The sequence below is a fragment of the Gymnoscopelus braueri genome (assembly GCF_963280865.1).
Source record: "Gymnoscopelus braueri genome assembly, chromosome: 7".
Taxonomy (NCBI): Eukaryota; Metazoa; Chordata; class Actinopteri; order Myctophiformes; family Myctophidae; genus Gymnoscopelus; species Gymnoscopelus braueri.
The window spans coordinates 18650477-18663848 of NC_137608.1; the positions used below are offsets into that span (position 1 = coordinate 18650477).

The 13372-nt window shown below is 41.6% G+C and overlaps 1 protein-coding gene across 3 annotated transcripts in view; it reads left to right on the plus strand.

Annotated features, from left to right (window-relative positions):
• Nucleotides 1–13372, plus strand: part of dapk1 (death-associated protein kinase 1) — a 94999-nt gene that overhangs the window by 62774 nt on the left and 18853 nt on the right. For all 3 annotated transcript variants that reach the window (XM_080434023.1, XM_080434022.1, XM_080434024.1), the window contains exons 15-19: nucleotides 350–448; nucleotides 1160–1357; nucleotides 2034–2231; nucleotides 4230–4328; nucleotides 11222–11299. In XM_080434023.1, coding sequence (XP_080290149.1) covers nucleotides 350–448; nucleotides 1160–1357; nucleotides 2034–2231; nucleotides 4230–4328; nucleotides 11222–11299 — 672 coding nt within the window. The remainder of the gene's footprint in view (nucleotides 1–349; nucleotides 449–1159; nucleotides 1358–2033; nucleotides 2232–4229; nucleotides 4329–11221; nucleotides 11300–13372) is intronic.

The following is a 13372-nucleotide window of genomic DNA, read 5'->3' on the forward strand; positions in this document are numbered from 1 at the left end:
AAAGATTTACTGCCAGGGACCCCCATAAGAGAGGATTTTTGTGAGCTTGTAGATCGTCTATTTTGTTTAGCCAAAGTATAAAATAGGGTCAAAGTGGTGAAACTGGTTTTGATGCTACATAAACAAATTCCGCTGGGGACCCCCTGGAAGCCCCCTCAACGACCCCTATATGGGCTCCCGGGACCCAAATTTGAAAACCGCTGCCTTAGAGCACGCGTTCACATTTCTTTGTTTGTTTGTTTGTGTGTTTATTTAAAATCTTAACATTTCAGCTGACACAGCGTTTGTAGCACGGTTGTGGCATCAGGTAATGGTCTGCTTAACGTCTCTCTCTGTCCGGATGTTTCAGTGTGGGGAAACAGCGCTCCATGTGGCGGCACGCTACGGCAACGTGGACGTGATCAGCTACCTCTGCAGTATCCAGGCTAACCCTGACCTGGCCGACAGGGTAGGTGCACACACACACACACACACACACACACACACACACACACACACACACACACACACACACACACACACACACACAGTTTATGAATGCCATTTTGAAAAGAAATTAGGCATGTTTAACCGTAAGCCTAAAGCCGAAAAATAGCAGATCTACAAGCTCTGTAGCTTGTAGATCGGCTATTTTCCGGTGTGTGCCAGCGCTGCACAACTATAAAATTACACTACACTATAAAAGTATAAAATACCTAAACCTGAACCTGACCACTAAATGTCTAATCCTAACCCCAACCTGAATCTTTTTCTAATTGAAAACGTATCTTTAGAAATCGTTTTTTAACCATAAAACAACTTTTTTTGTTGTTTCTCAGCAAAATGGTCCTCACAATGTCTATTTCTCAAATTCTACTATACTTGTGGGGACATTTGGTCCTCACAAGTATAGTAATACAAGCACACACACACACACACACACACACACACACACACACACACACACACACACACACACACACACACACACACACACACACACACACACACACACACAGTACACACACACACACACACACAGGTTTTGTGAATCAATCAATCAATCAATCAATCAAGCTTTATATAGCACAATTCAGACAACAAAAGTTCAATGTGCTTCACAGGAAAAATGAATAGATAGATACTGTATCCATGTCTACGTTGTGTCTTGTCATTCCAGGAGCAGGAGACCCCGCTGCACTGTGCTGCCTGGCATGGCTACTCGGCAGTGGCGCGTGCCCTCTGCCAGGCAGGGTGCCAGGTGGACGCCAGGAACCGCGAGGGCGAGAGCCCCCTGCTGACGGCCTCGGCACGAGGCTTCAGCGACATCGTGGAATGCCTGGTGGAGAATGGAGCCAACATGGAGGGTACAGACAAGGTAGCAGCAATCCACCACCTACTGTATGTCTCATTTGGGACAGCAGGCACAAGCCTCCTGTCTTACGAAATAACAGATCTACTAGACTAGTTCACAACGCGTTGCATCACGACACGTTGTGATTGGCTATTTTTGGCGCCATGTGAGAGCATGGTACGAAGAATTAAAAATCAAGGCTCAATCAAACTAGGCCTACTGACTACTTTTTACAGTGTGGCTTGTGCAGGAATCTATAATAAAGCCTAACGGAATAATAAATGAAGCATAACGATTGTTGTGCCTGCTTTCCCAAATGACATTTATTTTAACCACTTAAAACCGGGAAAGCATCTGTCATTTTAGATTTGAGCTATATATCGTCTGTCGGGGGGAAACCTCATATGCCCAAAACTGTTACTTTTCAAGATTCAAATTCAAAAGTATCAAAAATGGCAGATCTACAAGGTTGCAGATTTTTTTGATACTTTTGTGTGACGCTGTAGTATGATCAAGTAGGGCATCCATTTACGAAAAAACACGAAAAGTTATTTTGGAGATGAGAGGTTTTTGCCCGACAGCAACGATATACGTTTTTCAGAAAACTGTTATGATAGGCCTCAGATCTTAATGGGTTAAGTAAGTGTTCAACATTGTGTGTGTGTGTGTGTGTGTGTGTGTGTGTGTGTGTTGTGTCCAGGACGGCCACACAGCCCTCCACCTGGCGGTCAGAAGGTGTCAGGTGGAGGTGGTCCGCTGCCTCCTCAGACACCACTGCCACGTGGACCAGCAGGATCGCCACGGCAACACGCCGCTGCACATCGCCTGCAAGGACGGCAACCTGCCCATCGTCACGGCGATTTGCCACGCCAAGGCCAGCTTGGACCTGGCTAACAAGGTCAGGAGAGCATGGCTTCACTACGTCGGTGGTTCTCGAACATTTTCACGTCGGGGGACCCCCAAATTGATATGTATTCGGCCAGCAGACCCCCCATCTGAAAATGTTTTGTGCCAAGGACCCCTGACATTTTCAGTTTTTTAAGATTTTTCAATATGTTTCAGAAATAGCAGATATACAAGCTCACAACGCGTCGCATCTCGACGCGCTGTGAGCTTGTAGATCCCCCCTTGTACAGCTTGTAGATCCCCCTCGAACCCCCTGAAGGACCCATGGGTATCCATGGACCCCACTTTGAGAACCAGTGCACTATGGACACACAGCTGCTGTCAGATATCAAGCTCTGGTCCTGGGTTGATCTAGTGAGCAGTAACAGAGACGGGACAGATGGTTGGAATACAGAGAAGAAGTCAGGGTTACTTGTGATCAATAACAGAAAGGACAGATGGTTGGACTGCAGTCTCGGAGGAGACTGTGGGTGCATGCGTGTGTCTGTGAACTTCTGCCTTTTTCAAACGGAAGGATAGTCAGTCTTTAATGGACAAGAGATCAAGAGGGCTTGTGAGTGTATCTGATCGATAATCTCTCTAAGTTTAGCACATGGATTTGTAATGGCTGCTGATCTTGATTTGATGGTACATACCAGTAACCCTCAGGAATACAGCTCCTGTTTTTCTCCCATATCTCCAGCATACTTTTACTGTAACAAAACTGGACACCACTAGTTATGTTTCAACGAAGCAGACTTCTCAACCACAACGTGGTTTTGATCGAACGATTACCATTCACATCACATGGTGAGGGGAATGCATGTGGCAAAGAGAGAGGAACCCAAAGCTCGCTCTCCCTGTCTCACACAGTTTCTGTTTACCGCTCATAAATTGCATACATTATGGTTCATTACTCTGTAATCACACAGTAATTGTGGAAATGAGGGCCCTGTGATTCAACCTAATCAAAGTGAAGATAATGTGTACATTTCCTTTTTTGATTTTTACAACCTTTTTTTTAACAACGTATTAAAACATTGGATATTCTGAAAGCTGCTCCTCTAAATGTTTTTTTTAGTATAGACAAGATGCACTTTTCCCTGACTTACACCTAGGAATACCTTTGCTGTGTAGATCATTCTGAAATTAAGCCCAACGTTTCCTTAAGGGCAGCTCTCGCCTCACCCGTTTTTATGTGAATGCACACGATGCCAGCCTGCTGTAAGCCATGGGCTGCGCACCACTTCCCACAACAATTCTCTGTCTCTTGTGAAGCCGCATCCTATTTTGACACCAAGTACTCTAATGTATTCTGAGACGGGGTTGCTTTTCACAGACAGCCTAAACCCTCTCAGCTTTCACACAGGGAGACATTTTGGGTGGCGATGTGCATCAGGAAGGAGCAATACTAGCCTGTGTTTTGATTTATTCATATTGCTATTGTCGGCATGTATTCAGTTTCTGAAATGTCATATCACTTGGGTGGAGAAATACCGACGGAACTGGGAGCTTTGTCTGCATTTCTGTTTGTGGTGAATGAAAATGTAATGAATACCATGTTGTATTTGAATCAATACAGCAGTCTCAGCAGGAACAACATAACAGCAGTTTGTCATGGAGTGGATAAAGTTTGATTCTGCTCATATTGTTTACCTTAGCAACACCATAAAGCTCGGCTCTAATGCTGATTGACTATTTCGCAATTAAATGGTGCATGATGACTTATCACCTAAATAATATTCAATAATGTGTTATACTTACATTTTCTCATCCTAGATATCACATTTTTCAAATGATATAATGATATTCTTAACGCTCATTAGTTGCATTTTCTTCACTTGACAGAGTGGAACATTGTATTGATTATATATTAAAATATTTTGTAGCAAAACATATTGGCATCAAGCTGTACTCCTACTTCTGCCTCTAATGAAATGTTTGTATGGGTATTTGACCTGTGTGTAACCTCAGACTGAACAAGCGTGTACCATCTTGTTTCTTTGTCCAGTACGGAAGAACTCCTCTTCACCTGGCAGCGAACAATGGTGGTCTGGAGGTGGTTCGCCATCTCTGCCTGTCTGGAGCCAACATCGATGCCATCACCAATGTAAGTCATTAAAGCGGCTTTCTTCGTGTTTAGGGGTCACGAACGATTATGAAATGTTACATAACGATTAATTGTCACACAAATAATTGCGATTAACGACTTAATTGTGCTTTGTCGTTGAACACCGGAACATAGGAATCAAGATTACATTTCTGTTCGGCTTTGAAGTTGCACAGGGCAGATATGACAAACAACATAAATATACCAAAATAAATCATTGACATATTTAATCATTTTATATATACTAAACAGTAAATAAATGTGTCGAATTGCGGCCCGTTGTGAGCTTGTAGATCAGGTATTTTCACTATTTTGTCATTCCTTTTTAATTTTCATTTTTCAACATGGAAACGATTATGACGATTATCTCAAAATAATAATCGCGATTATCTCAAATAATTTGTGATTATGTAATAATTGTGACCGGCCTATTCATGCTCTGCACAGAATACTGCTTGATGCATTGCTCGTGTCAAGAATATATGTGTGTGGGGGGTAACTATAAAGCCACAGTGTGTTCTTTTCTATTCATGGCATGAATGTTATTCTATGGCCGTGTATTGAAGGTGTGTTTGCAACAGGACATGAAAGCACTTTGTATTGCTTCGGTGTTCCGGGCACAGGCGTTGGTTGGTCAAGAGCCTCTTCTGGTTGTATGATTAATGATGCTGCGTGAGTGTGTTCATAGCTGAATAGCTTTGCTGTCCAGTAGAGATGAGAACGCATTAACATGCAGAGAGGATGGGTGGCGTTGACATGCTTCAGGAAAATATTATGGATGAACCATATGCATGGCACAGCTCCTGTGCGTCTCAGCTCATCTCTTCTTGACTCAATTTGTGGACATTCAAATTAGGGCTTACTTATTATTTATGCAGTGAGGGTTTGGATAGTTAATTTTCTGCTTGAGCTAGTTTGCAGCTGTAGAGCGAGCCGCGGTGCGATCACTCGCAAATATGGGAAATGAAAGTAGAAAAGCTGATGACACGTCTTTCTCTCAAAAGAGGGTTTAACCCTTTAAGACCTGAAGCCGATTCTACATGTCTCCTAAATCCCAACAGTTTTCTGAAAAACGTATGTTTCTACTTTTTCATGTCAAGGACCCCCAAAATGATATGTATTTCGCCGCGGACCCCCATCAAAATATTTTGTTCCAGGGACCCCCCAGAAGCAAAAATTTGAGTTAAAAATATTCGCTTTAAAAATATATATATTCAAAGATTTGCACACATTTTCACGATTTTTCAAAAATAGCAGATCTACAAGCTCGTAGCGCGGCACTCGGTGCCGCGCTATGAGCTTGTATATCTGCTATTTTTGAATAGCCAAAGTGTAAAATAAAGCTTTTTAGCTCAAATCTAAAAATGACACAGTTCCAGGTCTTAATGGGTTAATCTGCAGGCTTCCGCTGCAGCACAAAGAACGCACCAAGTGTCTAAACATTAGGACCGCCTTCTTAAAACTGAGTTGCACTCCATTCCATCAATACTGATCTGATTGGTTTTCAGAGCTGAATGGCCTAAAGATACCCGTGTCCTCCACTGTCATATTGTCGCCGTCAGGCAGAAACATTGTGTCAGCATATTTCATCTTTTTATGTTTATTCATAAATTAACGCCCTATTCCATCTTTTATTGTATGAAAACAGCTGATCGACAAGCTCACAATACATCGCGATGTGAGATTGTAGATCTGCTAGTGTCCCCATTTTTGAAACATTTTGGAAAATGTTCGCCTATGACATGCACTGAAGGGATCGCCCGGTTGAAAGTGGTTAAGTCTGTCAGCTGTTGATGTGCTTTATAGTATTTATAACCAGTGAAAAGTATTAACGTAAAGTGACTAAATAATACCTACATTATTGGAACACAGGTTCTTTTTTCTTTCCTGAAAAGTAATGGTTTTGGACATACAAGGTTTCTGCCCGACAGCGATAAGGCTCATGGCTGTGTTTTAGTCATGAAATCTTGCTTGCAACTGCATTCACCTTCATGGAAAGATCAGAATCTGTCTTATTATGTTGTACAGTCACTCGTTCTATGAAATAATGATACGCACAACGACTGTGCCGTCTACCTCTACGTTCACAGCAGTCTAAATTCAAAAGTCAGATAGTGTATCAAGTGGACATTGTCAAGGTGTAACTGTATACAGTTCCAAACCTAATGTGATGTGGTAAACCTACACACAAATCTGTCAGACAAAATAAGTTAATAATGCATTGTGCAGAGCAGAAGTACAAAAGGTGGCAACAAGTCTGAAAAGAAAGTTATTCTGTTGCATGCCTTGAAGCTCTAGTTTCCCCATGAGCTGTAGAGTTGTCATATCATATAACAGAGCATGATGCTCTGTTACAGAGCTCTGAAACTTTATTCTGTCAGTCGCAGCTCTGTAAAACTGACACTGCCCTTCCCCAAGTCTAAAGCCGTGACTAGGGTTCAATCTGTTTGAAATACTTTTCTTTATGAAGCTGAAATGACAGAGTTGTGGTACAGTATGTTCTTCATGAATACAGATTCATCTATAACTGAGCGCACTAGTGTCTACCAAGGGGCTAGCATCCGGCTTGTAAATTGAGGCTATATAGGAAGTGACAGTTCATATGAATAGCCTGTAGTCTCGCTGTTTTACCCCTGCTGGCGTCAGAAGCAATTAGGCTCTATTCAAGCGGTTCATGGGTTTTTGCCGAACTTTACACTTGATTTTATTACCTTAATAAACATTATCATAAATACTATATATGCTTCCAGTTGCTAGTTTAAAGTCCTCTTTCAATCACCATGATATGCGTTTTGGTAAATTATGGTCCCATTTATAAAAAAAAATATGATAAAGTCGGGTATGCTTTTAGGAGGGGTGTGGCTACCTTGTGATGATTTTGATTGACAAGCTACACAACCAATAGCATTAATTCCCACCCCTGCTCTGGTCCCAACCAATACCATTAATTTCCGGGTAAATTTTTCGGACCGGATATAGAAAGATGGCGGATTTGAAATCGTTGAAAAATAGGCTTCATTTAGGGTCTGTAGAAACCAGGGGCATTTTTTCCGGTCTATGGTGACTATGGAGTATGCCAACAAGAAATCGTGTGAAGAATAGTTAGAATAGTCTTAGTGCCCAAGCCAGAGGGACACAACACTTGAGAGTGTAGTAAATTATTCGTCATTATCCAAAGATGAAGTCATTATAGCTGTCAGTAAAACTGTCACTTTTCTTAACTATCACTATCACTCATACACTTATACACTTTTTAGCTATTTGTCACTCACTCACTCTCTCACTCATTCACTATTTCTGTCATTTTAGCTACAGAGAAATTTTCATTCTCCTATAGATAGAATATCCGAGCCTTGTGGCCCATAGGCCGAGCCTTGTGGCCCATAGGGCAGGAGCCTATATTCTATTTCTGTACAAGTACATCCCTCGACCCTGATGTACGGGATGTACCCCTGGACATGATGATAGTATGTCACAGGGACATGCCCCCAATCCAACCCTTGATGCTGAGTGTCCTATAGTCTTTGTTATGACCCGGCCAGGGGATTGAACCCCGTCCTCCCAGGCTCAGGGCAGACACTCTAAGACCACAGAGTTAGCCTGGTAGATAGAATGTGTCGTTTTTATTCTTTTATTTTATTCAATATTTATTCAATATTCTACATTGCAATGATGTCCGAATTATAATAAATATAAATATAAAAAAAGATATAGATTACCTCCAACCACTGCAGATGTGCTAGTTATATTCCATTAACATACTATACTACAGTAATTCCCGGATTGTAGCTTTAAAAATTAAACCGTCTGAGCTACTCTAGGAAACGGAAAGTGCCAGTTGAGTTTTTTTCCTTCTCACTGTGCTATTCTCTTCTTGTTAATATTGTATGATGGCTAAGGCACTATGCATGTTTAATCCAGAAAGCAGGTATTGGGATATATAATTCATTCTGCTGTGGCTCATGGTCAGTGGGTTGTTCTGAGCAGCATTCCATAGTTGGATGGACAGAGAGAGAGGACTCCATATTCTGTTCCATATCCGTAATGTTTTTGTAATATTTTCAGGAGCCATTTGGCACCATTTGTAGACATCATGTTCTGTTCTCGTGTGTGTGTGTGTGTGTGTGTGTGTGTGTGTGTGTGTGTGCTTTGCATGCCGAAAGAGACGTCAAAACGTGTCGAGAACCTCTGCCGACGGTGTTGCATACCTCTAGAAAAATTAAAGACGCCTTCATGAAATGTTGCATACTCTAATTGGATGGGAAGATGCACAAGTCTTCATCTACTTTCTAGTTCACGTTTTGTGGCAGTCTAAACAGTATAATATCAAAAAATCTACAATGCTGCAGATTAAGTATTTAGAGATGAGGTTTAGGGGTTAGGGTTGGAGTTATGCCTGATTTATACTTATCTGAAAATAAGGGTTATGGTTAACAACTCTTTCACTGCCAAGAGTATTTTCATAAAGTACTCCCCCAGTGCCAGCAATTTGCGTGTTTTTTAATTTTTTAATTTTTCATTCAAATAAATTATCTGATTGGGTTTTTAAACCCATACGACAGTTCTACCAGTAGAGAGCAGCAAATCGACACATTGATGACCTCGCTGGCTCACTCGCCCCCTCCCAAACAGGCTCACGTCACATCCGGTCATAACCGGATGTGACATTTTCGCAATCGGGCTAAATTACGATGTGATACACGACTACGATGACTGATCGTCACCCAGACCAAAGAGAGTAGACGTGGACCTCTCCGTTCGTTTTTTATACCGTGTGAAAAACCGTGACTTTCCCTATTCTGGCCGAAAATGACCGCGGGAAAAAAATGAGAACCGGAAACGGAATCTGCTTCATGAAACCGGAACCCAATGAGTCTGAAGGAGTCAGGAAGCGAAAGTGATCATGAAAAATAAACAGAATAGCGCGACTACAGTCAAAAGTAAAAACTCGGGATTTCTCGTTCTGGCACTGAGGGTATTCAGGAAAAACTCGGGATAACTCGGGCGTGGCACTGAGAGAGTTAAAAGGGACGATTAAAATGGGACAAATGGCATATCTAGAATTGCTGTCTTACTGTTGAATTTTTATGTCCTCACAAATATAGTAATAAAATGTGTGTTTGTGTGGTCCTGTGAGAGTAGTAAAGAAGCCAGGGCTTCACGATGACAGATTGACGGCGTAGTGGGCAGAGACATGATGCTCATTGGAGCTATTGTGTTTCTGTGTCAACACGCTGAAGAAGGGGAAATGAGAGAGAGTTGTCAGCTAGGCCATTTGTGGAGATGGATGGAGGCGTATGTACTGTGTGTGAGAGAGACAGAGAGAGAGAGAGAGAGAGAGAGAGAGACGAGTTGTGTGTATCTGTGCATGTGTAACACAACAGTATAACAATGTACCTTTACCACAGCATACGTGTGGCAAGGTATTGTAATCTCTCCTGTCTGTGTGTGTTTGTGTCTATAAACAAAATAATAATATGGTATGGCCAGATTTTCTCTCTTTTTATATATACGTTTTGGGCTTTTCTGCCTTCATTGGATTGTAGTACAGTGAAGAGTCACAGGAAACAGGGAGAGAGAGACGGGGAGTGACACGCAGCAAAGGCTGTCAGGCTTGGGAATTGAACCCGCGACTTGCTGTCAGGCTGCATTAGAGCCTATATGTGGTATGCGCCTATATGTGATATGTGGTATGCGCCTTATCGGCGCCCCCCATGGGGCAGATTTTCATGAAATTAGATGGCTGTCACGAAGAGATGGTTAACATTTTCACAATCAAGTCAAAGGTTAAAATGAGTCTACATAATTGGTCACATCTCAGGAGCAGAGAGATGTAGAAGTGGTGTTTCCACCACCAAATGCATTTTGTTCCATTGAATATGGATCAGTATGCTCAACAGTCAACACAGAGATAATGAATGAAAGAAGGTAAACATGAAGTGACTGTTGACATTTGCAACAGTCTTGTTCTGCTTCCAAGTTTTAGGCTGATGCACCCTTTTTTTATTGGCAAACATTGCGTTTTCTTTGGTCACCAGAAATTTAGTTTTAGTATCAACTGTGTTAATATGTGTCAGTCGGAAAGTGACTCTCCCCACTCGGATACCTTTTGTCAAAGCAGTTCAAGTTCCAAAGCAGCCAAAAGCACATATCAGTGACAGAATCATGGCCTGTCATTTCAGCCTGGTCAGTGTAGAAGGACAGGAAACCAGGGACAGAGAGAGGTGGGACATGCGAAACAAGACAAGGGTCGTATTTGAACCCGGACCTTGTGCTTCCATTGAACATGTGGTCTGTGCACTAACTGGCTGAGCGACCAGGCACCTCCAGAGTCATTATTTTAGCTAATATGTTTCTGACTCAATGTCTCGCCTGTTATCTCTCATGTTGTCTGTCTTAGTGAGTTGTATGGCAAGCTGGTGGTTTAATGTGTTGGCTAACAGCTCAGTTTCTTTAAACCATATACTGGATGTTTAACAAGTATTCCTCTATACACAGCATTCCCAGCCTACCAAAGCAGCCATCAAGTTATTTCAGTTATTTTTGTCCCAGCTAGTTTTTCTCTTTTGAGCTGTAGCCCAAAGGATTTGACCTCATAACAAGTGTGATTGCTTGTGGTTCTCAGTCATCTGAAATGGAATATTCTAGAACATGTGAATAATTGAATATTTGAATCTCAGTGAAACAAGCTCTTGGTGGTGGTGGTTGTGGCCACAGTGGAGTGGGGCAGTAGGGAAAGGCCCCTGTGACTTTGGCTTCCTGGACTGTCAACACTGCCTGCACAGATCTATCTATCTATAGCCATACAGTATATCCATATATCTATCCCTTAGTGACTCTTGTCTGTTTCTATCTATCCCTTAGTGACTCTTTTGTCTGTTTCTCTCCTATAGGATGGGAAGACTGCAGAGGATCTGGCTTCCAGTGAACAACATGAACACATCGTTGCGTTACTAGGCAGGCTTAAGAAGGTATGCAAATTTGACACACACACACACACACACACACACACACACACACACACACACACACACACACACACACACCCCCACACACACACACACACACACACACACACACACACACACACACACACACACAAATAAACTTCTAAGCACATTTCAGATTTTGTGGTATGTGGTATGAATGATTACGTTTTGAAATAGAACAGGAAACCCACACCCAACTCTCGAAATGCTTGATCACACCTCATGTGCTGTGAGGCGTAGAATGAAACATTTACACCATGAATCTGTTAGATTTCACTATTCTTTTTCTGTCTCTCACCTCTGTGCTTAAGGCATAAAACTAGAAAATGTGTATGATGTGTATTCAAAGATCCCCTAGACCAGTGGAACTCTATTTTTAACATGAATGATCTTATGGCTAGATTGATTGATTGATTGATTGAATACTTTATTAACCAAATTGTCAACAGTTCAGTCAAAGGTTATGGTAAAAGGATAACACAAAAAGCCAGGGGGCTTGTTTCCATTGTGGTCCATTGTACTCAGTTCATCAGTAACACATAATAACATTCAATACAATACAATTACACTACAAAACATATGGGAATAAAAAATAAAAAATAAATAGAATCATGAGGTAGAGCTAGATATTTACAGAGAAAGGAGGGGGCAGGGGGCAGAGGGTTCTACTATCAAGGTGTTCAAGGAGTTAAACTATGTTCACTTGTATTTTAAGGACAAGAATTATTTTATACCTAGTTGTTGCATGCTGCTGTGACGCATTGTGAGGTTGTCGATTGTCTATTGTCGGTGCGCAACGGTCAATATTTCATATTTCATAAGCCTTTTTCCCACACTACGCCTATTAGTAAAAACAATGATAATTTGATGGAAATATCATTTAAACATATTGATACCAATCCACAATATATATATATTTTAAATATTTTCAAAACCCTTCCCATGGCCCACCTGTAATTATGCCATGGACCCCTGTTTGAGATACGGTGCCCTAGCCTAAACCATCTCCTGAAACTATCAAGATAATGCCTCATCCTGGTGGTAATGTAGTCTGGTAATAAATGCACTGCATGGTGAGTCATTATTTGTGTTACTGAAAGCATCTGTAAAGCAAATTGAATATGTCCTCGTGATCATCTGTAGATGCTTGCATTGAATGGTTAATATCATGTTTATGTATTATTATTAAATCTTCAGTTTTCAACAGACAACTTGCTGACATTCAATGCAGCGTGTGAGACTGTGAAAACTGCCATCCTTTGCATTATATGCTGTCCTAATCTGAGAAACCGTGACTCGTGCCATGAGTCATGCCTGCTGGTATTTGAGAAGCAGTTGATTCTCAGAGACCCGAGATTAATCGTGTTCAGATAACTATTCAAAACCATGCCCATCATTTCATATGAGAATCATTGCAATGCCCCCCCAAATGCCCTGACTGCCCCCCTTGTGGGTGGGGGGGCTTGTGAAAGTTACATTTATGTCATGATATGAAATGTGAGGTTACCATAATCAAAATAATCCTTAATCATATTCCATCATGTATCATTGCACAATTCAAATAATCCTCTGCCCTGATTTTCCACACATACAGTCACACACACACATGCAGTACTACTCCTAAACAATAGGAAGCAGTATTACACAAACAGCCTGAAAAAACGGAAACTTTTTTTTTGCCGCCGCGCTGCGCCGAGGAAGCCGCGTCAGATATGACTTTTCCGTTTGGATGCATGGGCTGTCAAGGCCAGAAAGTATTTTTTTTGACACTCAGTAGGCATTCCTGCATAACTTCCGGGTTTGATGATGATGTCACACGCCTACCCTCTATAGACCGCCGAAGTCTGACGTCATTTACACATCCTTTGTTTGTCTACCTGGTTTGCAGTTTTCCACCCCCGTTCTGAATCCCATAGACGTATTGAATATCGCGTCAAATAAGAACTGTGTTCCAAAAATAAACACATGACCCCGGCGGGTTGACTCTTATGGATATGAAGCATCAACTGACGGTGAGAAAACGATAATGTTACTTCCGCCGAATTAGTTACATTT